This window comes from Callorhinchus milii, unplaced genomic scaffold (genome assembly GCF_018977255.1).
Source record: "Callorhinchus milii isolate IMCB2004 unplaced genomic scaffold, IMCB_Cmil_1.0 Scaffold1, whole genome shotgun sequence".
NCBI lineage: Eukaryota > Metazoa > Chordata > Chondrichthyes > Chimaeriformes > Callorhinchidae > Callorhinchus > Callorhinchus milii.
Window position 1 is genome coordinate 74,045,513 of NW_024704742.1, and position 26,287 is coordinate 74,071,799.

Sequence of the window (26,287 nt, forward strand, 5' to 3'; positions counted from 1 at the left end):
AGATAAGAGGGCGAGAGAGAGTGTGAGAAAAGAGATGGATGGAGTGAGGAAATAGAGGAGAGAGCGAGAGACAGGAAATAGAGGTGAGAGAGCGAGAAAGATAGTGAGTGAAAGGGAGAGTAACAGAGAGGGGGTGTGTGGGAGAGAGAGAGAGAGGGGAAGTGAATGATAGTGAGAGAAGGTTAGAGAGAAAGAGATATTGAAAGATAGTGAGTGTTAGTGAGAGACAGAGAACAGCAAAAGAGAGAGTGAGTTAGAGAGGCTGACAGTCAGGCCGGGCCGGGCCACAGTACCATGTCTGGGTGATCATTCAGGTGATGCGAACAGGACACACGGTGAAGCTAAGCTTGGAGGCGAGTGAGCAAGTGAGTGATACTCGGGTGTGTTAGTACGTCAGCTCCCATTAACCCTGCAAGCGAAAGCCCTAATGGTAGGGTGTCCCGCTGGACAAGCAGCGGGAAAGCTTGCCAGACAGTGTTCTCAATGATAGGCTATGTGGTTTTAGCTGGTTAGACTCCAGCAGTTACCCCAATGTACACTCTGAGGTCCCCAAACCTTGGATCTTACCAACCTGTGCCTAATACTTTCCGGAATTGGATAAGCAGGGTACGTCCCTCCAAGAAGAGAGTGCACATTTCATTCCAAAAATGTATCTCTGGAATTTCCATGTGTAAGTGGGATGCATGGAAATCTCAGCTTCGTTTGGATACTCTTAAGCATGGTGATAGGTTTCCGCACATACCCAGTTGACCAAAAAAAAGAACTGCACTTGCCTCCTGTATGTCCCTTGTGAGACCAGCAATGCTTCACTAGCAGCTGGTTTCAGCAGGCTGGTCTCCTCGCACTGGTTTCTCTGACTTTCATTCATTTTGATTGTGGTTCACTATCCGTCAAATATATTATTCCTGATGCAGCCAGCTGACTGTATCTACTTCTCCTAACCTGACCAGGTCATCATCTTTTGCTCTCTGCCTCTCTTTTTCTTTCCTATCCCCAACTAATCTCCCCCTCTCAGAATTGGTATCCCAAACTGTTTGCTGTACCTGTTCAAATTATTGAATTACGTATTTACTTCACATGTAAAATAGTGTTCATGGTCACCTTGGATACAACTAAAATGTTATACTGATAAAGTATTCCAGCTCCACCTACACATTGGAGCCATGATCTGGATGGTTGGCATGCAGGTAAATAGCATTTTACTATATTGCCCACAGTGATGTTCAGCCCATTGTGGAGCCAATGACACTAACTCAAGAAGTGATGTGCTGCCTTTTCACTATCAATGTTACAACAACTACAAGATTACATTCGTATAGCGCCTTTCATGTTGGGAGGACGACTCAAGGCGCTGGACAGTGTACAGCATTTCAGACCTGAGCTGGGGTCAGGTGGGAGAAGGGAGGGGAAGGGGGTGACCAATGGCATGGTTGAAGAGGAGAGTTTTGAAGCGGGACTTAAAGGAGGCTCAGGAGGGGGTGAGGCGGAGTGATTGGGGGATGAAGTTCCAGAGGTTGGGGGCAGAGTGACTGAAGGCTCTCCCGCCAATGGTGGGGCGGGTGGGTTGGAGGACGTGGAGCAGGCCAGAGCGCGCTGAGCGGAGGGAGCGGGTGGGTTGGTAGGGGGTTAAGAGGTCACAGAGATAGAGTGGGGCGACACCATTGAGGTCTTTGTAGGTGAGGACCAGGTTTTTGAACTGGATTCTCTGAAGGATAGGGAGCCAATGGAGTTGGGCGAGAATTGGGGGGATGGGGTCACAGAGTTTGGCGCAGGAGTGGACACGGGCTGCAGAGTTCTGGATTATCTGCAGCCTGTGGAGGGAGGAGTTGGGACGGCCGATAAGCAGGGGGTTTGCGTAGTTGAGCCTGGAGGTGATGAAGGCATGAACAAGAGTTTCAGCGACCTGAATTACATTAAAAAGATGAGTCGGAGGAGCCCAAGGATTCATTGTAAAGTTCTTTGATATGCTGTAGTCTTTAGCCGCTTGTGAAAGCCTTAAAAAGCTTTCTGTCGCAGGAAAAATATATGCTTATGGTATACTTGTTATGTATACCACATTACTGATTTTTATCATTGTGTTTTCGTGTTGGAAATGGGTTTCAAACGTGCATCACTAAAGCAAGAATGTTGCTTGTTCCTTCTCTAGAGATTTAATTCCATGACACAGGAATTTTAAAAGTACCTCTAACCCCAAAGTACCCTTAAATGATTTGCTTATTGGAAGAGCACGAGGAAGCCACACAGGGGAAACCAGATTCAGTCCGTGATCCAGGAGAGAGATAATTCTACTCAACTAAGGCATTCCTTGAGGGCACTGTGGACTCTGCATGATCTTCTAGCTAATGTATCCTGTTCTGTTGATGTATTTAATTATATGCCTTTCACCCAGTGATAACAACTGAGACATGCTGACACTGATTTGCACACCAAGTGGCTTGTCTTATGTTTTGGGGCTCCGTTAACACCTTCATGTGTGCTGCTTTTTTCACTGCCCTTGTTTCTACGCTAGGAAGCTTAGACTCCTCCCGCTCTCTGCTCCCGATAGTCAGCTTTCAGCCCTAAGGAAAGTAAAGCCCTAAGGGAAGACTTTCCTCTTTGACTGTGCCTTCGGTCACCTTCCCTCTCTTTCCAGCTCGGCGTCAAACCTCGCTGTTGTTAAGTGCGTGAAGGATGCTATATAAATGCCAATTATTTTAAGGAAAACGGTGACCTGGGTAAGAGAACCTCCCACATGTTTGGTCAGATCTTTCATGTTTCTGTGAGATTATAACTTCGACACTCTGAACGGTAATAATTTGTTGTCTTTTTTTTGTGTTGAAGTAGAAATGGATCCAGCGTTGTTGAAAGAGAGAGAACTGTTCAAGAAGCGAGCTCTCTCCAATCCTGTGATCGAGAAACGGAAGGTGACTGCTTCTTCAGACTCAAGTTCCAAAAAGAAGAAAAGGCCAGATCAAGGGAGTTCCTCAAAGCAAAATTCAGGTAAATACCAGTAGATACAAAATACAGAATAACATGTTATCTTTCGTACTGTGTGAAGGTTATTCTTGTAAGGATAGTAAGAACTGCATAAAATAATTGATACATTGTGTTGCAGAGAAGGAAAATGAAGTTTTTGTATTTGAGCACCTCAATGTGTTATTGACATGATAAATGTCAAAATGTCAGTGAAAATAATACTACTTGCATGTGGTATAGCTCATTTCACATAGGGAGTATATCCCAAAGCACTTTACAGGATATACTTTAAAGTGTAGTGACTGTATGTTTTGTGGGTGAACATGGCATCCAGGTTGTGCACAGCAATGTCCCACAATCAGCCATGAAGTGAATGACCTGTTTTATTGTGGGATTGTTGGCCTTGACACTCGGTGAAACTCCCTTCTCTTTTCAAGTAGTGGATTCTTTAACGTTCACCTGGACAGGCAGATGGGTGTTTGGTTCAATGTCTCACCTGAAGTAAGGCACCTCCAACAATGTAGCACACCCCAGCACTGAATTGGAGTGTTAGCTTAGACTATATTAGTTTTAAGTGCCGATGTGATGCATGAACCTACAACATCTGACTGAGGTGAGAGTGCTATCACCAACTGAGCCAAGGTGATGTACTAAGAAGATGGAAAATTAATGTATATCCCCATGTGCTGGAATGTAACGCAGATTGTTGGTGAGATAAGACCTTCAGAGAGCTACTAGCTTGAAAATCTGATTTGAGCCTAGCTTTGAGGAATTAGCCCATTGTGGTTCTCCTATCCTGACAAAATCCACTCCTGAAGAGCTTTTCTAAGTTCAAAACGGGGAGAGAGAGAGGGAACTGCCCAGGCTGGTTTGTTGCTTTTACAAGGTGCCTTTGGACTTCTGCTGCTCTTATCTGAGGTTCAGCAAAAGACAGTCTAATTCAGTGGGCATTAGAGCTTTTGGATCACCTAGCTGATTGATGATGGATATTGTGGAATTGGACTTCTGAAAATGCAGCAAACTCCCAACACTGCACTGGAGCATCAACCTAGTATGTGAGCTCAATTCCCAACATGTGGTTTGAACTTCCCAACCTTCTGATCATCTGAGCCAGACTTACATCTGAATAAATGAATGAAATATCAGGACATCGTGATAGTAAAAATGGCATATATAGTAATGAATAATTTTTAAGTGCTCTGAGATGCTATCCTGCGTGGAGGGCGCTATATAAGTGCAAGTTGTTGTTGTTGAATTGCATTAGTAAAACAATTTAAAAGATTAATTTAGGCACATATGACTATGTCTTGGTGTCTTGTTTGACTTCAACTGCCCTCTATATCTCACATCTGTGCTCTGACCCACTCAACTTTGCCTCACCTCCGAAATATTGTCTGCCTTTGCCACTACATCTCCCCTCGGACCAGCGAGATTCTCATCTATGCAGTTTCAGGCTTGACTCCCCACTCTTCCCAACACAAACCATCTAGAACTCTGCAGCTTGTGTCCTTTCCCGCACCAGGCTCCACCTCCATCCACGTATATCCCCCAATTGCTTATTTTGCCCAAATCTATCCTAGAATATAGGAATGTTTGTTGCTGTAAAGGTGATGGTCAGACCATATTTAAGGTACGCTGTAGTGTTTGCTACTTGATCCTTGAAAGGATGCAGAAGTGAGCAAGTAAATCTTAGGAACCTAAGATGGTTAAGGAAGTTAGGCAATGGACAGGATGGAAAAATCAATGCTGGGAAACCAAAAAGATACTTCTATAATTGTTTATCTCCACTAAATTACTTTCTTTTGGTCAGGTGGGTTTGACACATGCTTAATAGTATTCCACATGCTACATTCCACATGAATGCATCTACATATGGAAATTTCCCTGTGTCTGGAATGGAATGCGCACTCTCTTCTGGATGAACACACCCTGTTTACTTAATTTTGGAAAGCATGAGTTGCCAGGCATCAAGAATTGAGGCTTTGGAAACCTTGAGCACTGTCATTGAGAGTACTATTTGGCATGGTTTCTGCTGCTTGTCCATCCTATCCATTAGGGTTTGGGCTTTCAGGGTTAACACAAACCGAGTGGGAAAAATCTCTTGGTTTGCCCTCCAAATTATACCAATGACCTAGGCCAGGGATAACCAACTTGAGGCCCGCGTGACTATTTTACATGTGCGTGATGCAGCCCACCGGCAGCATTGGCCATCCGTGGTTTAGCCTATAATGGAACTGGACTACCAAGACCACCACAGAGGATTAATTCAATTTCGACATTCCATTGCCAAGCATGCATTTGATCAGCATGTTCCCTGTCATGTCCAGTTTAGTAGGCTCAGCAAAGCTAGTTTTTGTTCCAAATTATTGATGTACAACATAAATCGACCTAAGCACAGATCCTTGAGGCACATTGAGATTTATGTGGATCTGTATGCAGCTCCATGTATGAACATTTCTTTCTGTGATCTAGCCAATTTGTAATCCATCATAGAAATTCCACTCTTCTCTCCCTTTTTACCTTGTGAACCAATCGCTTGTGTGGCATTATCAAAAGCTTTGCTTAAATTTAAAGTTGTAACAATCAGAGTTCCCTTTGTTTGCAAAGTCATAATTTCTCACAGAACTCCAATATGTTTGTCATATGATCTCTTTCCCGTAAAGCAATGCTGAGGCCCTATCATAATTCTATATTTTTCCAGGGGCTTTAGTGTTCTCACCTTTAGGATGTTTTCAGTTTTTCCCTACAGCTGATGTCGGGCTTAGAGGTGTACAGCTTCCTGGGTTTTTTTTTTTCTCTTTTTTGTAAATTGATTAGATTTGATTCCTTGGCAAAGATGAGACTGTAAGTTGATCGTTGGACATTTTCAAGGTATGGAGGAGATTCACCAGTTTGATTGAGCAAATTGTTCCAATGTGAAGGATTCAAGCATTAAGGGACAAAAGTTCAAATCAGAAAGTTAAGAGGAAAGAAATCTTTACACATGCTGCAGTTTGTCTTGTGTAATAGTGATATGATGAAAAGGTACATAGCTAGGATTGAGAACGATGGAATAGGGATAATCTTGTGAGACCCAATGACCTTTATTGTTGTAATAACACCAAATTGCATTTATTTACATTTATCGCCTTTCACGTCGCGAGATTATCCCAAGTGCTAGACAGTTGAGGGTTTGTACTCGAGGATGGGGTTGAATTTGAGAGGGTTGGGAGACAAAGGGTGTTGGCTGGGGGGTTCATACTGTCTTTGTGAGATGAAGTGTGCATCTGTGTAGATTAATGTGAAACATTTATTTGTTTTACAGTATTCTATTTTCAGAAAAAGTCAATCAGAAAGTAATGTAATCAAACAATTGTTGGCATTGTACACTCATAGCTGTACTCCAGTGTCAGCGAGAATCTTACTGGAAAAGGCACCTCTAAAGTAGTAGTGATAATTGTTTTTCCTCCTGAGAAATAGAAGTGGTTGTTTCATGTTACCCTCCAAACATTTTCTCCATTCCATTGAAACCATACTGAATTTCTTGTGTATTTCAGTTTATTACTTTTAAGTGAGGATAATCAATCATTTTTTTAAACTACTTCAACTTTGTGCCTTCTCATGGAATCCATCATAGCTCTTACTGGATGGCGTTTGTTTTCCATGGAATTTATACTTTTGTCATTGGCGCAGCAGCAGCAGTTAAACAGCTCGTATAGAAATGCTAACATAACCAAGCTGATAACAGCAAGAACAAACAACAGTAAAATGACAAAGCAGGCTATGTTCCAGCTATCGTGAAATAACTTTGTATCTTGAACTTGAAGCTGAATGTCATGATGAAGTGATGCACGGTTGTTGATAAAGAGCCACGTTTCACTGACGTTCTGTGTTATCATGCTGAGAAATGAGGTGGGGCAGCGCTCTTCTTCACTTCACAACCTGTGAATAGTTACAAATATTTTGAAGTTACCAGAATTCCTTTGACCACATTTGTCTATAACACGGGCACTAAAAAAACAACCCGGCAAGTTGTGTTTCAAATGGCTGTGGTTCTGTGCAATCGACCAGTGGGTCAACCAGTGTAAGGAACGATTTGTAACAGTAGAGTAAATAACTTCATAATGATGTAACATTTACAATCACACATTAGTCATGAAAATTAAATCATGTAAAAAGTCATTCCATAACCCTTTCATCAGTCCTGTAGCTCAGTGGTTAGAGCACTCACCTTGCAAGCGAGAGGACCTGGGTTCTATTCTGGGCAGGGTGAAATGTTGGGAAAATTATCTTACTCCTCACGCCTCTGTTCACCTAGTAGTAAGCAGGAACCTGTTGTTAGTTGATTGCGTATCACTTTTCCGGGGTAATAATACCTTTTTTTAAAAAAAATTGGTCTCTCAATTCATGACTGTGTGTGGGACACTGCTGTGCACAATTGGCTGCTGTGTTTTGTCCACAAAATATACAGACAATTAATTTTACAGTATATTCTATGAAGCACTTTGAGATGTCTCGAAAACATGATGAGGCGATTATCAAATGCAAGGATTATTATCATAATGCATATTTCCAGATAATTTTTAAAAATAATGTTTTGGAACTGCTTCTCCGAGTCCCTTTCCAAACTTGAACATGTTTTTTGTGGCATGGAGATCAGAAATTAATGTTGTATTCCCAAGCGTGGTCTTACCAGCATAAACACACTGAGCAAGTGTATTTATTGTTCTGGATACTTACGGCAGTATTTGGTTTGGTTTTCAAATATGAATCAGTGCACAACTTTAGTGTCTGGTTTGATCCTCAGCTCTCCTTTCTCTTCTCCCTGCCCCCCCCCCCGCCACCACATCATCCAATCCCTGTACAAAATTGCTTTTCTTCACTTCTGCCATGCTGCCCGCCTCCACCACTTCTGCCATGCTGCCCGCCTCCACCACTTCTGCCATGCTGCCCGCCTCCACCACTTCTGCCATGCTGCCCGCCTCCACCACTTCTGCCATGCTGCCCGCCTCCACCACTTCTGCCATGCTGCCCGCCTCCACCGCGATCTCACACCAACTGCCACCAAAACCCTTATCAATGTCTTTTTTACCTCCAGCCTTCCAATGCACATATTACTTGTCTCCATAGCTTTGCCATCCTAAATTTCATCTTATTCAAAACTCTTGCTACCTACAACCTCATCATCTCCAAATTCCATACACACAGTCCTCACCGGGCTCCACAGGTTCCCTATCTTAAAGGAGATCAACTTTGAAGTCCTCACCTATAAATCTCTTAAAATCCTATCACCTCCCTATCACTCTGGTCTGCTCCTACCTTGCTCCTCTGCTCGTCCACTATGCTCGGCAAGCTCGCACATGCTGGTGCCTCTCTGAGACATCATTGATGGCTGAATCTCAAATTCTACACCCCTAACCCCTGGCCATAACCTACCTTTTCGACTGCACCTATGGTCACCTCCCCCATCTTCCCTCTCCCAAGCTCGATGGCTGATCCCACCTTTGTAAACAGCACCAACACATTATCCTACGTATAGGGCAAATTAGTGTTATTATTGTTGTATTTTACTCTATTAAATTGACATTGATGAGTCTTCTGTCCTTTCCCCAAGTCCCTTTCTATGCCTTCAAAAAAAATTGGTCACTCAATCGACGACTGTTTGTGGGTCACTGCTGCGGGTTTCGCCCACAAAATATACAGTCAATTCACTTTACCGTATATTCTGCGAAGAACTTTGAGATGTCTCGAAGACATGATAAGACACTATATCAAATGCAAGGATTATTATTATTATTCTCCCTCAACTATTTCAATCTCAATCTGCCAATGTGGAATATTTAGCCTAGTTCAGTTGGTAGCACTTACCTCTGAGTTAGGAGGTTATGGATTCAAGCCCCATGTTGGAACTTTGAACTCATATAATCTACACCAGCAGTCCAATGCAGTGATCTGCTAGTATAGGGTATGATACATTGTTGGAAGTGCCATCCTTTAGATGAGATGGTATCCCATCTACCTATTCAAATGGAAGTGAAATTCAAAATTGGCACTATTCAAAAAGAGAAAGGAGTTTCTCTTAATTTCCTGGCCAACAATCCCCCCCCACAATAACATTGAAGCATGGAAATGAATGACAGATTTTATCTGGAGGATTATTGGCTGGGAAATTAGGAGAAACTCCTTTCTCTTTTCGAATAGTGGCATGGGATCTTAAAACCTCCACCTGATCAGGTAGTTGGTTTAACAACTCATCAGAAAGAGTCCTACCTCACGAACCATCAGCAGTACATCTGCACAAACAGTTTCTCCTCCCGCTCTCATCCGGTTACCTGCAGGGTACCCCAAGGATCCATCCTTGGCCCTCTCCTCTTCCTAATCTATATGCTCCCTCTTGAGCATGTCGTCTGCAGACATGGGGTACACTTACACATGTATGCGGACGACACCCAACTCTATTTTTCCACCTCACTTTGCAACTCCCAGTCCCCTGATGTTCTGTCAGCCTGCCTGTCAGACCTCAGGAGATGGATGAGCGCCAATTTCCATCAGCTAAATGTTGACAAGACGGAAGCCATACTCTTTGGCTCTCGTCAACGTCTAAAATCTCACGGCTCACACCTCCTCCACCTACCCGACCTCCCCCTAAAACTCTCCGAACCTGTACGCAACCTAAGCGTCATGTTCAATCCCCAATTATCCTTCCTCCTCCACATCCGGTCCCTCACCAACACCTCCTTCTACCACCTCCGATGCATCGCCTGTCTCCACCAATACCTCACTCCAAAAGCCACTGAAACCCTGGTCCATGCCTTTGTCACCTCTCGACTGGACTATTCAAATGCCTTCCCCGCCGGTTTCCCCTCCACTACCATTCATAAATCCAGGTCATCCAAAACTCTGCCGCCTGCATTCTTACCCGCACCAAACTCTGCTCCCGATTACCCCAGTCCTTGCCAGACTGCACTGGCTGCCTATCCCAGAGAGGATCAACTTCAAGATCCTCACTCTTGTCTTCAAATCCCTCCACTCCTCTGCAGCCCCCTACCTCTCTGACCTCCTCTCTCCTCAAGACAGTACCCGTTACCTTCGTTCCTCCGAGGAAGTCGCAGAAATGCTGGCACAAATCATTCACAAATCATTGAATACTGGAGAGCTGCTAGGGGACTGGGGAAAGGCAGATGTTACTCCTATTTTTAAGAAAGGTAACAAAAGTGACCCAGGAAACAACAGACCAGTAAGTTTGACGTCCATTGTGGGTAAAAATATTGAGACTTATTGAGGATAAAATTGTGGAGCACCTGGACAGATGTAAACTCATAAATGAGAGTCAATATGGGTTCATGAAGGGGAGAGCCTGACAATCTAATTTACTGTTTTTCTTTGATGGGGTGAAAAGGGAGCTTGATAAGGGTAAGGCTGTGGATGTTGCATATCTGGATTTCAATACGTGCTTTGATTCAGTTCCTCTTGAGAGGCTGGTACTGAAAATAAAGAAAGCAGGAATCAGTGGAAGTATATTACAATGGATATGTAATTGGTTGACCGGAAGAACTGAGAGGGTGGTTGTACAGAAAATGTCATCATACTGGGAAAATGTTACCAGTGGAGTTCCACAAGGGTCTGTTTTGGGACCTTTTTAGTGGGGAAATCCTGCCACTGTTTAAACCATTGGTGAGACCATACTTAGAGTACTGTATACAGTTCTAGTCGCTGCAGCACAAAGAGGATATCGGAGAAATTGAGAGGATACAGGGGAGGGCAACCAAAATGGTTGAGTGAATGGAGGGACTGGACTATGAGAAGCGACTAAGTAAATTGGGCATGTTCACGCTGGAAAAGAGAAGATTGACAGGTGACATGATTGCTCTCTTTAAGATTCTAAAGGGGCAAAACAGTATAGATCACAACAGGCTGTTTCAACTTATCCAGAATAGTAAAACCAGAGAACAGGGCCTGCGATTGAAGGGAGGGAAATTCAGAACAAATCTATGGAAATACTATTTCAGTGAGCGAATAGTAAACCTATGGAACAGGCTCCCTGGGGAGACAGTTGAAGCAGGAAGTGTTGATTCCTTCATACACAAATTAGATAGATTTCTTTTAGGAAATAACATTATGGGATACAGTACATGGGTAGTTTGGGACATATGTGCATGTGACCGCCAGGAAGGTGGAAGGTGAACTAGATGGACCTTGGTCTTTCTTTCGTATAGCATTTCTCATGTTATTAAGGGATTTTCTCCTGGTCTCTTGGCCAACATTTATCTGTTTGTCAAATTTTGTTCAAATGGCTGACTGCTGTGTTGATACTACATATGACTGCTTATGAATTGCTTTGAAATGTATAGAAATGATAAATGCAAAGTCTTTCTCTTTTTGGAAGAAATGTAGAGCCTTCACTTTAGACTGAAGCCTGCTGCCATTGCCATCTGTGAAAAATGTACAAACAGGAGACACTCCAAGACTTCTTGTTAACAGGAACAGTGTAGTTACCATAGCATAGAATCTTAGAAATTTACGACGCATAGGAGGCTATCAAACCCACTGAGTTTGCACCGACCGGCAAATAGTTATTACATGGAATATTACAGCATGGAAACTGGCCATTCAATTCGAGTCTGCACCAGTATTTATACTCTACATGAGCTCTACCCCTTGTAATACAACCCCTCCCATACCCTCTATTCTCCTCTCCTTCATGTATGCATCAAGTTTCCTCTTAAATACAATGATGCTTTCTGCTTCAACCACAGTTTTGATTCACATTCTCACCACCCTCTGCGTAGGGAAGGTCCTCCTAAGTTCTGTTTTAGGTTATCTGTTGGCTATCATATATTTATGTCCACTTGCTTTGGACTCGCTAACAAGTGGAATGTTTATTTTCTTTACCACATATTTTAAATATACTAAAAAATTGGATTTTTTTAAAAAACATTGCTCTTGATCAGATAATAACATATAAGCATACTGGTTATTGCAAAAATCAATGAATGCGACAACAGTAAATCACATTTAAAATACCCTTTCCCATCTACACCCTTCTATTTCAGATGCTCTGCAGGATGTTATGCAGCACAAAGACAATGATGTTGATTGCCTCGATCGCTTTCTTGTTCATTTTTAACCCATTGTAATCCTGTTAAGTTTTCTGGAAGCTGTTTTTTAAATCTGAAATAAGCATTAAAAATCCTTATCTAATTATCTAGTGCAGATTATCAATAAAACAAAGGCAATGGAGAAAGGCATCAGCACAGCCGTTTTTCAAAATGTGTAGATAAAATGCCTTTCTGTCTCTGAAATGAAATCCTGCTCACTTGTGATGGATAAAACCTGACTCAAAAAAGAGCCTCGATTCACCTACCTGTCTTTCTGGAGGAGCTGCAAGATGTGCTTGTAACCAGAAATGGTGTAATGTGATCTGTGATGGTTGGAGCCTATACTGAATAAAAGAGGAACTGAAACTGGCTTCTATTTGCTAAGAATGAATGTGATCATCACTGGCACATTTTCATTGGTATTGCTCTCTCGAGGGTGGGACTCCAAGGTTCATAAATTAGGAAAATGCCTTCTGCCCTTATTAATGTATTCCCAAAAAATCCCAAATGTTTATTCCTGCGGAAGATAAACAATTATATATGACATAAAGGAAGATTAAATACAAATCTATATATCATTGCATTTATTCCACATCCTCCCCCGAATGTATTGAGTCCTCCTGGAATATAGTGCCACAATAAAGGCCACTAGGAGGGTTGACAGAGCAGTCATGAATATGGATCTTTTTCTTATTAATATTTATCTGCTTCTTTTCCAGAGAATGGATCTTTCAATTACAGAGGACTTCCAGGAAGCAGTGGGTATAAATTTGGAGTCCTTGCTAAAATTGTCAACTACATGAAGGTAAAGTAACTTTTGAATCCTGTTACTGGTACGTTTGATGTTTGTTTTCCCTGACTATAGTACAGACATTGAATAATTCCAGGATTTGACATGGATGAGGAACTGAAGCTAATTGCTGAAACATGAATTATCTTAGGAATTTTACTGCACCTGATAAATCAAATTGGTCAAAGCAACAATTATTTCTTGTTTCACTTCCACCAAAACAATAATAATTTTCCTTGCTATTTAGCAGGAATGTAAAATTGTTCCAATAAATTAATTTTGTAACGTTTTGATGGTGCTAACAATGTAAAAAAAAATAAAAGGCAGATTTTGACAAAAGTACTGCAATTTAATCTAAGAATTGTTAATATTGTCACCTGATTTATTTCAGGTTGCATTTCCGCACCTAGTGCTGGCAGTGAAATATATAAATCATGCATTTACTTACTCTCTTATTACCCATAGAACCCTAGCTATTTATAGCACAAACGAAGCCCATTCAGTCTCTTTAATCTACAATCCTTTAATGTTATTTTTTTGATGGTGCTAATTGATTTAGGATACACTCTTTTTCTGGCTTCTGATCCTCACATCCATCTATCCTATGGGAAAGTATTTGCTGGATGCTTGTAAATGTTGTACTTGTGCATCCTCTCATTCAACTTTCATGAACCTAGTTTGCTCTTATGATTCTTTTATTTGCTGTTTCATTTCTCCTTCAATCTCATCTTTCTCTAGTTTAGCTGTGTCTTCATAATTTGGAATCATCCTCTTGTTCTCTGAACTCTTTCCAATGCATCAATTTCTGTTTGGATGTAGAATGCTACACACTGTATCCCAGGCGGGGCCTCACAAATTAGTGATTCACGTGATATCAGAACAAATTGTTTTTGACTTTTCATAATGTTCTCCAATTCATTCCAGAGTATAATTTGTCTTGTTGACAACTACCTTATTCCCTTTATTGAATAACACGGTAGGGTTTGCTGTTCCACAGGCCGTTGTTGTCCTTCAAAATCTTTAAAATTACTAAGCAGGCATTTAATTCATCGGGTTTGTTCATAATACATGCCTGGCTGAACTCTACATCTGTTGTTTTTTTTCTGACCCAAATTACTGGATCTGGGATTTCTCCAATGGTGCTTTGTGCCAACTGGCTGCTAATGAGAACAGCATACTACAGACCAGAGGATCAATTTATCTCTTGTATGGGATGTGCATGTGTAGCTTCTGGTATCCTGCCATGTAACATATCCAGTTTCTCCATGTACATCTAGAGAAAACTTGTGTTTGATGAACAACATCAAAATAAAAGTGCTTCACATATAATTGACTGTATCTGTAGGCAATTGGAGCAGCTAATAATTTGTTTACCACAGTGTCCCACCCACAAACAACAAAAATAAATAAATGACTTATTTATAATAATATACCAATTTATATTAAGGATTATTGGCCAGTATTCCTTCTCTTTTCATATTGTGACTTTGGATCTTTAATACCCACTTGATCAGGCAGATGGGATTTCTGTTTAATGTCTCATGCAAAGGATGCGCCCTCCAATTCAGTGCTTCCTCAGTACCAGACTGGACTTTGAGATCACTGCATTGGACTGAGCTCAGTTCCTGAGCGGGGGCATGAATAGAGTTGAGGAATGAATCCACTATCTTCTGACACAAAGGATTACCAGCTGAGCCTAGCTGACACTGAAATTGGGATTTTCTGGAGAAAAGCCTTTTTTGGGAATAGGTGACCCGGAATTCTGGAAGGGTTTACCAAAACGCCAGTAGACCCTCAAAAGACATTTTACTAAGGCACTTAAGATAATTTCACTACTCTGATTATGGTCAAATGCAGTTTAAGAAGTGCAGAACTCATTTAAAATAGGAGGAATGCAAAACAACAACTTGCATATAGCACCTTCACAGAGTGCTTTGCAGGGTCAGGGTTGGACACTAAACAACAGACAGGGAAAGGAGGCCAAGGCACATTCAAAGAAGTTGGATTTGAGGCAGGATGTAAAAACAGAAAGAGCAAGTGAGACAGAGTAGCAGGGGTGGGAATTCCAGAGGATAGGAGCTTAGGAACTGAAGGCTAGGTTAAGGTTTCTTAACCTTTAACCAATGGTGCACGGGGAGGACAGTGGGTTCAAAGCAAGCCTGAGTTAGCTGAGGGTGGGAGCAGAGGAGGAGAGAATTAGAGTGATGGGGAGGTGCCAGGGAGTAAATGGATTTGTATATAAGGGTGTGGAGCTCAAAATCAATATGCTGGGAGGATGGGAATCTGTGAAGCGATTGAGTGGATTCAACACAAATAATAATTGTATTTGACATATCGCTTCTAATATTGAGTACACCTCAAAGTGCTTTAGAGTTTTTCTGCAGGGCCAGGTAATAATAATAATAATCCTTGCATTTGATATAGAGCTTTTCACTTCTTCTCGACATCTCAAAGCGCTTCACAGAATATGCTGTAAAGTGAATTGACCGTATATTTGTGAACGAATGGTAGATCCGGATCAACTCCTAAATTAACCAGCTTCCAAAGTAGTTCCACGGATCCTCCAGATTTCTCGCAGTATTTTGCTGAAATGTATTTTTCTAAAAGCTGCAAGTGGAGTTCCTGAGCAGAAAGTGATTTTAATTTGTCATTTTTAATGCGCTATAACCTATCTAAAATTGTTTATTGTCTTCCCTACCACAAAGCAGACATGGTAAAGTGTTAGACTAAGCAAGGTACCAGTCTTCAGATAGTGTGACTACTCAGTATTTGATTGACCACGAACAGTCAGAACAGAGTAGCAGTAAAACCTTATTTAGAAGTGATTAAACCTGTACATTTTTACCCAGACGCGTCACCAACGTGGAGACACCTATCCGTTGACACTGGAAGAAATTCTGGATGAGACTAAGCTGCTGGATATTGGCATGAGACAGAAACAATGGCTGATGAGTGAGGTATTGTGCATTTTGAGAACTATAAAAGCACTGAATTAACAATACTTCTTCAGCTGAGATCTATCCTAAGATGAAATGGTGCATTTTCCACTGAAAGAAATCTCACTCCTATATTTGATACATTTTTATTGAAGCTACCCCTGATTGTACAGATTTGACATTGGTGGTTGCTGAGTTAGATGTTCATTGTATTCCTCAATCTGAATTACTTCTTTAAGTAAAGGATATACGTTTGTTTCTTGGCTTAGGAATGGTGGTTTCAGCTCTGTGAATGGAAACAATATTATACTGCAAATTTGTATTTGATGTTTAGTCCAAGAAAGCTCCTTTTATTTGCTCAACCATTAAATTGAAATTTCCTTCCACTGATTTCAATTGTGTCTTTAGATCATCCCCCTGCAGCCCCTTTAGCATTCCAGGATTATTTTCTTTGATATACTGAAAGATTCAGATTTGTTTTGACAAGTTTTAGCTACTTTAACAAAAGCAGGCTGAAGTACCATTGCTTATCCACGTTCTAATAATAATCATCCTTGCATTTGATATAGTGCCTTATCACGTCTTTGAGACCTCTGAAAGCGCTTCACAGAATATACTGTAAAATGAAGTAACTGTATATTTTGTGGGCAAAAAACAGCAGCCAATTGCTCACAGCAGTGTCCCACAAATAGCGCTGTGAGCTGTCTGGAGGCTAGACTCAATACCTTGAGAGGTCTTTTCAATAAATTTAGCATCTAGTTCATGCCAATGGATAATTTTAAATTTGTGTTACAGAACTCTTTCCTCCCCCCCCCCCGCCACTGTAAAGTGTTATCTCTAGTCCTTATGTTAACAAATGTCCCCATTGGAGGGGTGGAGGAAGAGGTAAACCAGGTCTCCTGAACTGGCTCCAAGGTGACATATTTGGCAACGGAATGTCAGAATTGAGAAGCTCTCTGTTGCAGTCTCGGTAGTCTGGGTCTTGAGCCAGGCAGGTCCGCGTATTCCAGGGCACCGCTGATGGCTGCACAGCCAGCCTGGCTCCTCGGCAGGAGTTGGAAGACATACGTCACTGGGAGGAGTAATTCTTCCCACTCAGCTCCTGTTAACTCTGCAAGTCAAAGCCCTAACAGGTAGGGTGGTCCGAGCTGGACAAGCAGCAGGAAAGCTTGCCAGACAGTGCTCTCAATGACAAGCTACGTGGTTTTAGCTGGTTAGACTTCAGCAATACCCCATTGCACACTCCCCAAGCCTTGGCTCTTACCAACCTGCGCCTAATACTTTCCGGAATTAGGTAAGCAGGATGTGTCTCTCCGGGGAAAGAGTGTGCATTGCATTCCAATAAACATCTCTGGGATTTCCATGATCGGTGGTGGGATGCGTGGAACTGGCTTGGATACTCTGATGGGTTTCCACATGTCTCAGATCCCGAGCTGACCAACAAAATAACTTAGGTTTCTGATGAGTGTTGGTAGGAGTATCTCACTCATTTGGTTTGACTGTTGGTATTTTTTTCACTGAACTCCTTTTCCATGAACTCCTTATTTTTAATCTTTCTCAGGCACTAATAAACAATCCAAAAATTGACGTGTTAGATGGAAAATATGTCTTCAAACCCAAGTACAACTTAAAAGACAAAAAGGCTTTGCTCAGACTTTTGGATAAACATGATCAGCGGGGCTTGGGAGGGATCCTCCTGGATGATATAGAGGAAGGATTGCCTAATTCCCAGAAAGCTATAAAGGTACAGTATATGGTGAAATGTTTGTCAGGTGACTGTACAACTTGTAAATGATAGATAGCCAAATTTAGTTTATTTGGCATTCTCAACTTAATTAGTGATTTTGGATGGTAAGTATTACTATTTCCTGGAATAAAGTTAAGAGCAATGAATCAAACATATACTGTTATAATAAATTAATATTTTTTACATTTTATGTAGTGCATTTCACAGTACAAGGTTATCTCAAAGCATATCACAGGATTCTCTCAGTCAGAATGTTATGGGTTCAAGCTCCATGTAGGGACTTTGAGCTCACAGTAGACTGATTACTTGAGGGGAGCCCTGCTTTGCCAATGGTGCCATCCTTTGATGAAACATGTTTGCCTGTTCAGGTGGACAAGTGAAGATCCCAAGCAATATTCAAAAAGAGAAAGCAATCTCTCCTGGTGTTCTGGCCAACAATCCCCCAGATAAAATTGCTTATTGCGGGACATTGCTGTGACCAGATTGGCTGATGTATTTGCTACAAAATGAAAGTCATTACACTTCATAGTAAAATCCTGTGAAGTGCTTTGAGACATTATTCAAATTATTAAGCGTTTTGCTGCTTTCGTAGCAGGGCTACATGATGAGGGTATAATGCTCATTATGTACTTCTCAGGCTTTAGGGGACCAAATCATTTTTGTGACAAGACCTGATAAGAAGAAGATTCTGTTCTACAATGACAAGAGCTGCCAGTTCACAATGGATGAAGGTGAGATTTCCTCCCAAAGTGTATAAATGCAAACTTGTACTGAATGTGTTGAATTTGAACATGGTGGCATTTTGCCTTTCACAATTGATGAGGCTTTGCTGTGTGCCCCTGTAACGGTTGTTTATGAAAGACAATGTGTCCTGTAGCTCAGTGGTTAGAGCACTCGCCTTGCAAGTGAGACACCTGGGTTCAATTCCAGGCAGGGTGAAACCTTGGGCAAGTTTCCTTACTCCACACAGAGCCTAATAATAATCCCTCCAAAACAATAATAAATTGGTCATTTTCAATCCACGACTGTTTGTGGGACACTGCTGTGCGCAAATGGCTGCCGCGTTTCGTTTCGCCCACAAATACACGGTCAATTCACTTTACAGCATATTCTGTGAAGCGCTTTGAGATGTCTAGAAGACGTGAAAAGCGCTATATTAACTGCAAGGATTATTATTATATTATTATAGCAGTGAATGCAATTCAACAGCATAAGAGTTCAGAATTCAGCCATCATTCACAAAGTCCTATTGATTCGTAACTCTGCCATCCATATCCTCACTTGTACCAAAATCTGCACCCCCATCACCCCAGTTGTTGACAGGCTTTATCGGCTTTTGTAGCATTGAACAGATGTCTTTCAGCCTATCTGCCCTCAATCTGTGGTACTCCATCCCGAAGCTTCTTTCCTCACCCCTTTCAAGGTCCGTCTTGAGACCTCCCTATTTCAGTCATCTTTCCTCTTACCCTCCTCCTGGCTCCCATCCCAGCTGATTGTCAAGTGCATTGTGAGATGCCCCCAGTAAAATCTCTTAGGGTCCTCCAACGTACTCTACAATGTACTCAAGATGGGGTGTGAGCAACACCTTATATAGCATCAGTATCTCTTTTGATCTGCATTTTATCTTTCTGCTATTGCAGACAGATTATTTGCTTCTCACAATATCCCACTTAACTATCATTTAAGAAGTACACCTGTGGCTCAACGAAGTTAACCATAACTTAGTTGAGAGTTCCATCTCCAGTTAGCTAATCCATGAGAGGCTAGCAAAGTGGTTTCTAAGTTTGTCCTCAAATATTTATGTTGAAAATAGATGCAGTAGATATTAATGAAAGACTAATTTAAAAAAAAGTGCAAACAACACCCCCCTCCAGATGTGGTTTACTAACTGATGGGGGATCTGGTGTTTGTTCATTGCTAAGTGATACTGTGTGTTTTGTTGCCTTCTGCTCTCTACGTTTCTGTCACAGTGTTTAGCAGTATACAGCTCATTTGAAAGCCACTGCAAAACGGGAGATTGTTTCCACAATAGAACAATATCACTTTTAAGCATCACCTAAAAATATACAGCTTGGTATAGGTATTCTCACTGGTACCCACTGTCAATGTTGCTGTCCATCAGCAGTCACGCTGAATGCTTCAACCCCCATTATCGCTGCAAGGCCCACTGGCCCCAGACCTCAGGGGCAAATCCCTCCTCCCTCATCCACATTCCCACTCTCCCTATCAATGCTCTCACACCCCCCGCCCATCTTGTACATTCCTCTACCAACCTTTTCTTTCCGTATAGCCCTACAAAATGTCTGCTCCTCTTCAACAAAGCCCTCGCTGTCAATGACCTCATTGTTGATGGAAACATCGACATCCTCGCCCTCACAGAAACCCTTCTAGCTTCCCTCTGCCTCTGTTCTGAACCCCTCCTCATCCTAGGAAACAAAAATCACTTGCATTTATATAGCGCCCTTCGTGCCAGGCAGCGTCTTGGAGGGTTTATAGGTGACTTCAACCTGCACTTCGCCCCCTTTTGCTCTATCTCCACTGACTTCTCTCCTTGCAAGCTCTCCCTCCACATCCACTCTGCTACCCATGTTCATGGCCACTGGCTTGATCTGATGATACCCGGGGCCTCAGCGTCTCAGAAATCGGAAATCACTATTACCAACAAAGCCATCTCCTTTACCTCCTCCATCCGTATCCCCGCCACCCAACCTACCTCCATCTCCTACCACTCCTAGAAAAAAATCTCCCCACACTCCCTCTCCACTGCCCTCTGTCATCTGAACTCCTCCCCTTCTGGGCTTCCTCCCGCAATGACCTTATCTGGTCCATCAGCAGATCTGGCTGGACCACATCAAAACTTACCGCTCCGCCCTCGCCTCCGCTAAATCATTCTACTACTCCAAGATAATCTTGGAGGCCAAGGACAACCCCAGGCTCCTCTTCATCACAAACGGACTCCTCGCCCACTCTTTCATGCCTCGCCCATCCTCTCCTCCAACTTCAACTGTGAGGAGACCCTGACCTTCCTTGAGACCAAAATTGAGGGGATCCGCTTGGCTGCCTCTGCCCTTTCAACTACCACCCCCTCCCCATCTGCCCCTCACACCCAGGCCCCTACCCATCCTTCCCTCAGCACCTTCGAACCTGTCTACCCCTCCTCTTTCATCACCATTATGACCCATAGAAAACCTACTACCTGTTCCCTTAACCCTATTCCTACTCCTCCCAGCTTCACCTCCTTGGCCCTATACTCACATACATTATCATCCTCTCCTTGTCCAGTGGAACGGTTACCACCCCCTTAAAAACAACCGTTATAACAACAACAACTTGTACGTATATAGCGCCCTCCACGCCGGGCAGCGTCTCAAAGTGCTTAACAATGGTGGAGCCCAAGGCCGAGCCAGGGGGAGGGGCAAGGTGACCGTAGGCGCGGTCAAAAAGGAAGATGTTCAGGCGCGATCTGAAGATGGGGAAGGAGGGGGCGAGGCGAAGGGGTTGAGGGAGGGCGTAGTGGCTGGAGGCACGACCGCCGATGGTTAAGAGGACGATTCGAGGGGGTTCGGAAGAGGCCGGACTCAGTAGAGCGGAGGCAGCGGGTACTGCTGGGGGGGAGAGGAGGTGAGAGGGATAGGGGGGTGCCAGGAATGGAGGGATTTGAACACTACAGTGAGGATCCTGAAGTCGATCCACTCTGTGACAGGGAGCCAGTGGAGTTTGGAAAGGACTGGAGTAATCGGGGTACGAGGCTTAGTCCGGGTGAGAATGTGGGCAGCGGAGTTTTGAATAAGCTGAATTTTGTGAATAGTGGAGGAGGGGAGACTGGTGAGGAGGGCATTAGAGTCCAGCTGAGAGGTGACGGTGGCATGGACATGGGTTTGGGAAGCTTTTGGGGTGAGGTATTGTCGGAGATGGGCATTCTGGCGGAGGTGGAAGAAAGCGGTGCTGGTCAGGAACCAGATGTGGGGGAGGAAGGATAACTGGGGATTGAACTAAGTTGTGCACGGGTTCAGAGAGTTTTAAGGACAGGTCTGGTAGGTTTAGGAGGTTGGAACTATGGGCAGAAGACATCGGCGGGAGCCAAAGAATATGGCTTCCATCTTGTTGACGTTTAACTGCAGGAAATTTGGCTCATCCAGCTCCTGATGTCCGACAGACAAGCTGACAGAACATCGGGGGACTGGGGGTCGCAGCTGGAGGTGGAAAAGTAGAGTTGAGTGTCATCTGCATACATGTGGAAGTTAACCCCGTGTCTGCGGATGACATCACCAGGAGGGAGCATATAGATGAGGAAGAGAAGGGGGCCAAGAATGGAGCCCCGGGGTTCCCCGCAGGTGACTGGGTGGAAGCGCGAAGAAAAGTCATTTGCAGAAATGTAGTGCTGGCGGTTTGTAAGGTAGGACTCGAACCAAGCGAGTGCGGTCCCACTGAGGTGGATGATGGAGGACAACACCCCTATCCTCAAAAAAACCTTCCCTGGACCCATCCCTGCTCTCCAATTGCCACCCCATCTCCAGCCTCCCTTTCTAAGGTCCTGGAACGAATCCTTCACTCCTTTCTCTCCCGCCACTCCCTCTACAAATCCCTCCAATCAGGTTTCCGAGCTGCCCATAGCACCGAAACAGCCTTGGATAGAGTTCAAAACTCACATCCTCGCCTTTAAAGCAATCCACGCCCTGACTCCTTCCTACCTCTGTGACCTGTGCCTACCTTCCTACCCATATCAATCTCTCCGCTCCCTCTGCTCAGCAGGTCCCCCTCCTAGCTCACCACCATTGGCAGTCGGGCCTTCAGCCTCTCTGCCCCCACCCTTTGGAATGCCATCCCACAGTCCCTTTCTCTCTTTCCCTCCCTTGCCGCCTTCACGGCACGTCTCAAGGCCCTCCCCTTCAACCACGCCTTCGGTCACCCTCCTACCCCTACGCTCTCTGAACTCCACAACCCCCCGGATACCAACCCCCTGCTCGGGTCCAAATCCATGACTGTCCAGCACCTTGGGACATCCTCCTGATGTGAAAGGCGCTATACAAATGTAATTTGTTGTTGTTCAAGCTTCACATTTTGAGCTCATAGTCTAGGCTGATTTTCCAATACAGTTCTGAGCAAGCCTTTGATTGTCAGAGGTTAAACTGAGGTCCCGTCTGCCTGTACAGGTAGACGTTAAAGATCCCATGGCAATATTCAAAAAGAGAAGGGAGTTTCTCTCAATGTCCTGGCCTAAAATCCCCTAAATAAAATTGGTCATTTACTTTATCGCTATTTTTGGGACATTGTTATTTGCAAATTAGCTGCCTCTTTTGCCTGCAGATACACATTCATTACACGTTAGAGTTGAGTCCTGGTAGGCAATTTAAGATGTTTTGACAGTATGATAAGGGGCTATATCAAATGCAAAATTTATTACATTCTCATTGTTCAATATTATCCTTTTTATAAGTTTGTTATAAATTTGGTTTTAGCAAATTTATTTAATAAGATTTAATACCTGGACTCTGCACCTGCTGCTCTTCATTATTGCTGTTTTTCATTTTGGATTGTAGAATTTCAGAAGCTGTGGAGGGGTATCCCAGTGGATTCTATGGATGAAGAGAAGATTGAGGAGTACCTGAAAAGGCAAGGCATTTCCTCAATGCAGGAGACTGGACCAAAGAAGGTGGTATGTGTATTTTTACATAGCTTCACTCTGGAGGTATTTTTGTTAAAGCAGTTAAAGGTTTCCTGACAAATAATAATAATTGGCCTTGCATTTGATGTAGCGCCTTATCACATCTTCGAGATGTGCTTCATAGATAATACTATATATTTTGGGGGCAAAACCTTCCACGTAATACAAGAATAGATCTCTAGTAAATCACTCTTGATGTAGAATTTCCAATTAAATTTTGATTGTTTTACAATCAACAGATTTAAGCACTGAAGACAGTATTTTAATTATTTGGAAGCCACAGTCAAATACTGTACCTGCAGATTTTCTATCTTTTATATAATGCTTGGGAGTTTGTTGTGAAGTCTAAAAGGCAGTGATTAAGAATTGATGACAACAACAACCATAACAACAAATTACATTTGTATATGTATGTGACTATGTGTTATGTGTTTTCGATTTCAAGATCCTCACCTTTGTATTCAAGTCCCTGCACTCCTCCATACCCCGCTACCTCTCTGACCTCCTCTCTCCTCAAAACAGTACCCGTTACCTTCGTTCCTCCGGGTCTGACCTCCTCCTCGTCCCCCGAGTCCTCCGCTCCACCCTCGCGGCCGTATCTTCAGCCACTATGCCCTGAGGCTCTGGAACTGCCTGATTCACTCCCTTCGTCTCGCTCCCTCCCTTCCCATTTTCAGGTCTCTGCTGAAGACCTTTCTTTTCGACCGCGCCTTTGATCACCTTCCTCCCCCTCCCCCTGACTCGGCCCCGGGATCCGTTACTGTAAAGCGCTCTGAGACGCCGTCCGGCGTGGAGGGCACTATATAAATCCAAGTTGTTGTTTGTTGTGGGTGAACCCAACTGCCAATTTGCACGCAGCAATATCGCACAAGCAGCTGTGGAGTGAGTGACCAATTTTATTTGAACTCAGCCTCTGTCCTTCTATCTTTTATCAATGTTTCAGTGAAGCTGTAGATGAGCTTCAGGTGCAGTACCTGTCCAAATCTTCCCCCCCCCCCCCAACCACGCATGAACATTAACTTTAAATGACTCCAAACCTTAAATGTGGAACAGTGAAGCTTGAAATGTATGATGAATATTCTGCTTTGCCAACATTTTCTGTTTTTTATTGTATATTTCTAGTGTTGTATCTTCTCTTAACTGTCTCGCCATATTCCCATCTCATGTTCAAATGATTCATTTTTAATAAACTTCTACTGGAATTTCACACTGACATCATGCTGGTGGGTCACTTACCACAAAGCAACACTGCCCTTTCAACAACAACAACAAGATTCCATTTATAGAGCACCTTTCATGTCGGGAGGAAGTCCTAAGGCGCTTTCCCTAATGTCATCAAGATTGCTATTATCTATACAAATTATTGTATCCCACACGATTGCTTTTATATAAAAAAAATACAAATTGTAAAGGTGCCAGAAAACACAATGGGATAAATATTCCAATGATACTATCACTTGGCATTTATCAGTCATATTTAGGGAATAAATATGCTTGTCTTAAGTTTACCAACTGACTGAACAGTGATGAGTGCATGCGCTATTTAAACTAAAGAAACACTTCAAAGGGAAGAGAAAATAATTGCTAACATTTGAACGTCTGCTATAGATTTATAAATGTGCATGTTTATCCTAGATGTGCATTCAGAAGAGGAAAAAACCTGGCTCTCAGAGAAAAAGGAAATTCAAAACTCACAATGACCACATGGCTGGGATATTGGAGGATTACACTGAAGGCGTTTCTACCAGCCATTCTACAAAGTAATGAACAACAATTCAGCAGCAGCTGAATAATCCTGTGCAGGTTTATTGAGATTGGCACAGGAATAGAATTCAACCAATCTGCCGGTTTGTTACTTCAATCTGCTTTTTTGCAGTGGCCTCCAATGGAAGTCTTGTTTGGACAGTTTTTATCCAGCTACATCAGTGATTACAGTTTTACCACCAGGATTGAGTGTTTTCTTTGGGGAGAGGGATGATTCAAAATGTATTATTTTGTGTATGCCATTTTGTCTTATTAAAACTGTAATGAATAGTTAAGTAAGTGCTCAAATACAAATCTGTGGTTATCAGGTGCAGTTTTGGAAGGTTTGGAGTTGTTTTTCCTCCTCAGTGAATGATGTCAGTATCCCACAGGCAAAAGCACAATAATAATAATAATCTTTGCATTGATTTAGTGCCTTATTACGTCATTGAGACGTCTCAGTGCTTCACAGAATATATTGTAAAGTGGATTGACTGTGCATTTTGTGGGCAGCAGCCAATTGCGCCCAGCCGTGTCCCACAAACAGTCATGGATTGAGTGATCACATTTTTTTTGAAAGATTGTTACCCCTGCAAAGTGATCTGCCTATCAATCAACTAATAACAGGTTAACTAACTTACTGTTAGGTAAATAGATGCTTGTAGAGAAAGGAAACTTGCCTAAGGTTTCACCCTGCCCGGGAATCGAACCTGGGTCCTCTCATTTGCGAGGCGAGTGCTCTAACCACAACACTACAGGATTCCAATTCTGGATATTAGGTGTGGGTTTTCAGAGTAATGCAGTCATTGTCTGACCAGCTGGTAACTGTCAGCTGATAAGAAGTGGGGAGTTAAGCAGGGTCTTCCAGGCTGAGCTGGTTTTAAGCTGATGTGCCTGGAATAGAGTATCAGTGGGTGATGTGGGCGTGTTGGTCTTGGTTCTCAGGTTCCTGAGCCAGCCAGTCACGAAGGACAGTGATTCTTCTCTCTAATCCTGCAAGCACTGCATTGGAGTGTCCGATCAAGTGTCTCATTGACTGTCGGTTCCAAGTGTTGACGTGGGATTTGAACGTACAACCTTCTGACTCAGAGGCTAGAGAACTACCATCTGAGTCGGGGTGGCCCTAGCTGGACAAGCAGTACAAATCTTCCAAGACATGCTTGCAATAGTTAATCTCCAGCAATGCCCTGTGACTTGTGCTAAACCAGCACCTAATATTTATTGGAATTAAGGGAGACCGTCATTCCACTAGGGCGAGACTGCACACCTCATTATAACAATCTTTGCATCATTGATGTCTCGAAGTGCTTCACATGATATACTGTAAATTGGGTGAAAGCAACAGCCAATTGGTATTCAGCAATGTCCCACAAC

The 26,287-nt window shown here is 42.9% G+C and overlaps 2 protein-coding genes across 4 annotated transcripts; one reads left to right on the forward strand and one right to left on the reverse strand.

The window, feature by feature from the left end:
• Positions 1 to 183: 183 nt before the first annotated feature.
• gtf2e2 (general transcription factor IIE, polypeptide 2, beta) lies at positions 184 to 25,341 on the forward strand. Of its 3 annotated transcripts, none has more exon segments than NM_001292728.1 (8): positions 184 to 365; positions 2,824 to 2,979; positions 12,752 to 12,837; positions 15,672 to 15,779; positions 17,320 to 17,502; positions 18,143 to 18,236; positions 23,046 to 23,161; positions 24,806 to 25,243. In NM_001292728.1, coding segments are annotated over 7 exon segments (870 nt in total). In that variant the 5' UTR covers positions 184 to 365; positions 2,824 to 2,825; the 3' UTR covers positions 24,935 to 25,243.
• smim18 (small integral membrane protein 18) lies at positions 5,938 to 7,196 on the reverse strand. Its single transcript, XM_007891894.2, has 2 exons — positions 7,166 to 7,196; positions 5,938 to 6,876 (listed from the first exon to the last, which is right to left on the reverse strand). The coding sequence occupies exon 2, from the start codon at positions 6,831 to 6,833 to the stop codon at positions 6,528 to 6,530; it is 306 nt and encodes a 101-aa protein (XP_007890085.1). The 5' UTR covers positions 6,834 to 6,876; positions 7,166 to 7,196; the 3' UTR covers positions 5,938 to 6,527.
• Positions 25,342 to 26,287: the final 946 nt, after the last annotated feature.

Excerpts from the sequence above, each read along its gene's own strand:
- smim18 (XM_007891894.2), bottom strand. The coding sequence starts at position 6,833 with ATGATAACACAGAACGTCAGTGAAACGTGGCTCTTTATCAACAACCGT.
- gtf2e2 (XM_042345404.1), top strand. The coding sequence starts at position 2,826 with ATGGATCCAGCGTTGTTGAAAGAGAGAGAACTGTTCAAGAAGCGAGCT. Across the intron at positions 15,780-17,319 it reads AACAATGGCTGATGAGTGAG|GCACTAATAAACAATCCAAA; the intron begins GTATTGTGCATT and ends AATCTTTCTCAG. Across the intron at positions 17,503-18,142 it reads ATTCCCAGAAAGCTATAAAG|GCTTTAGGGGACCAAATCAT; the intron begins GTACAGTATATG and ends TGTACTTCTCAG.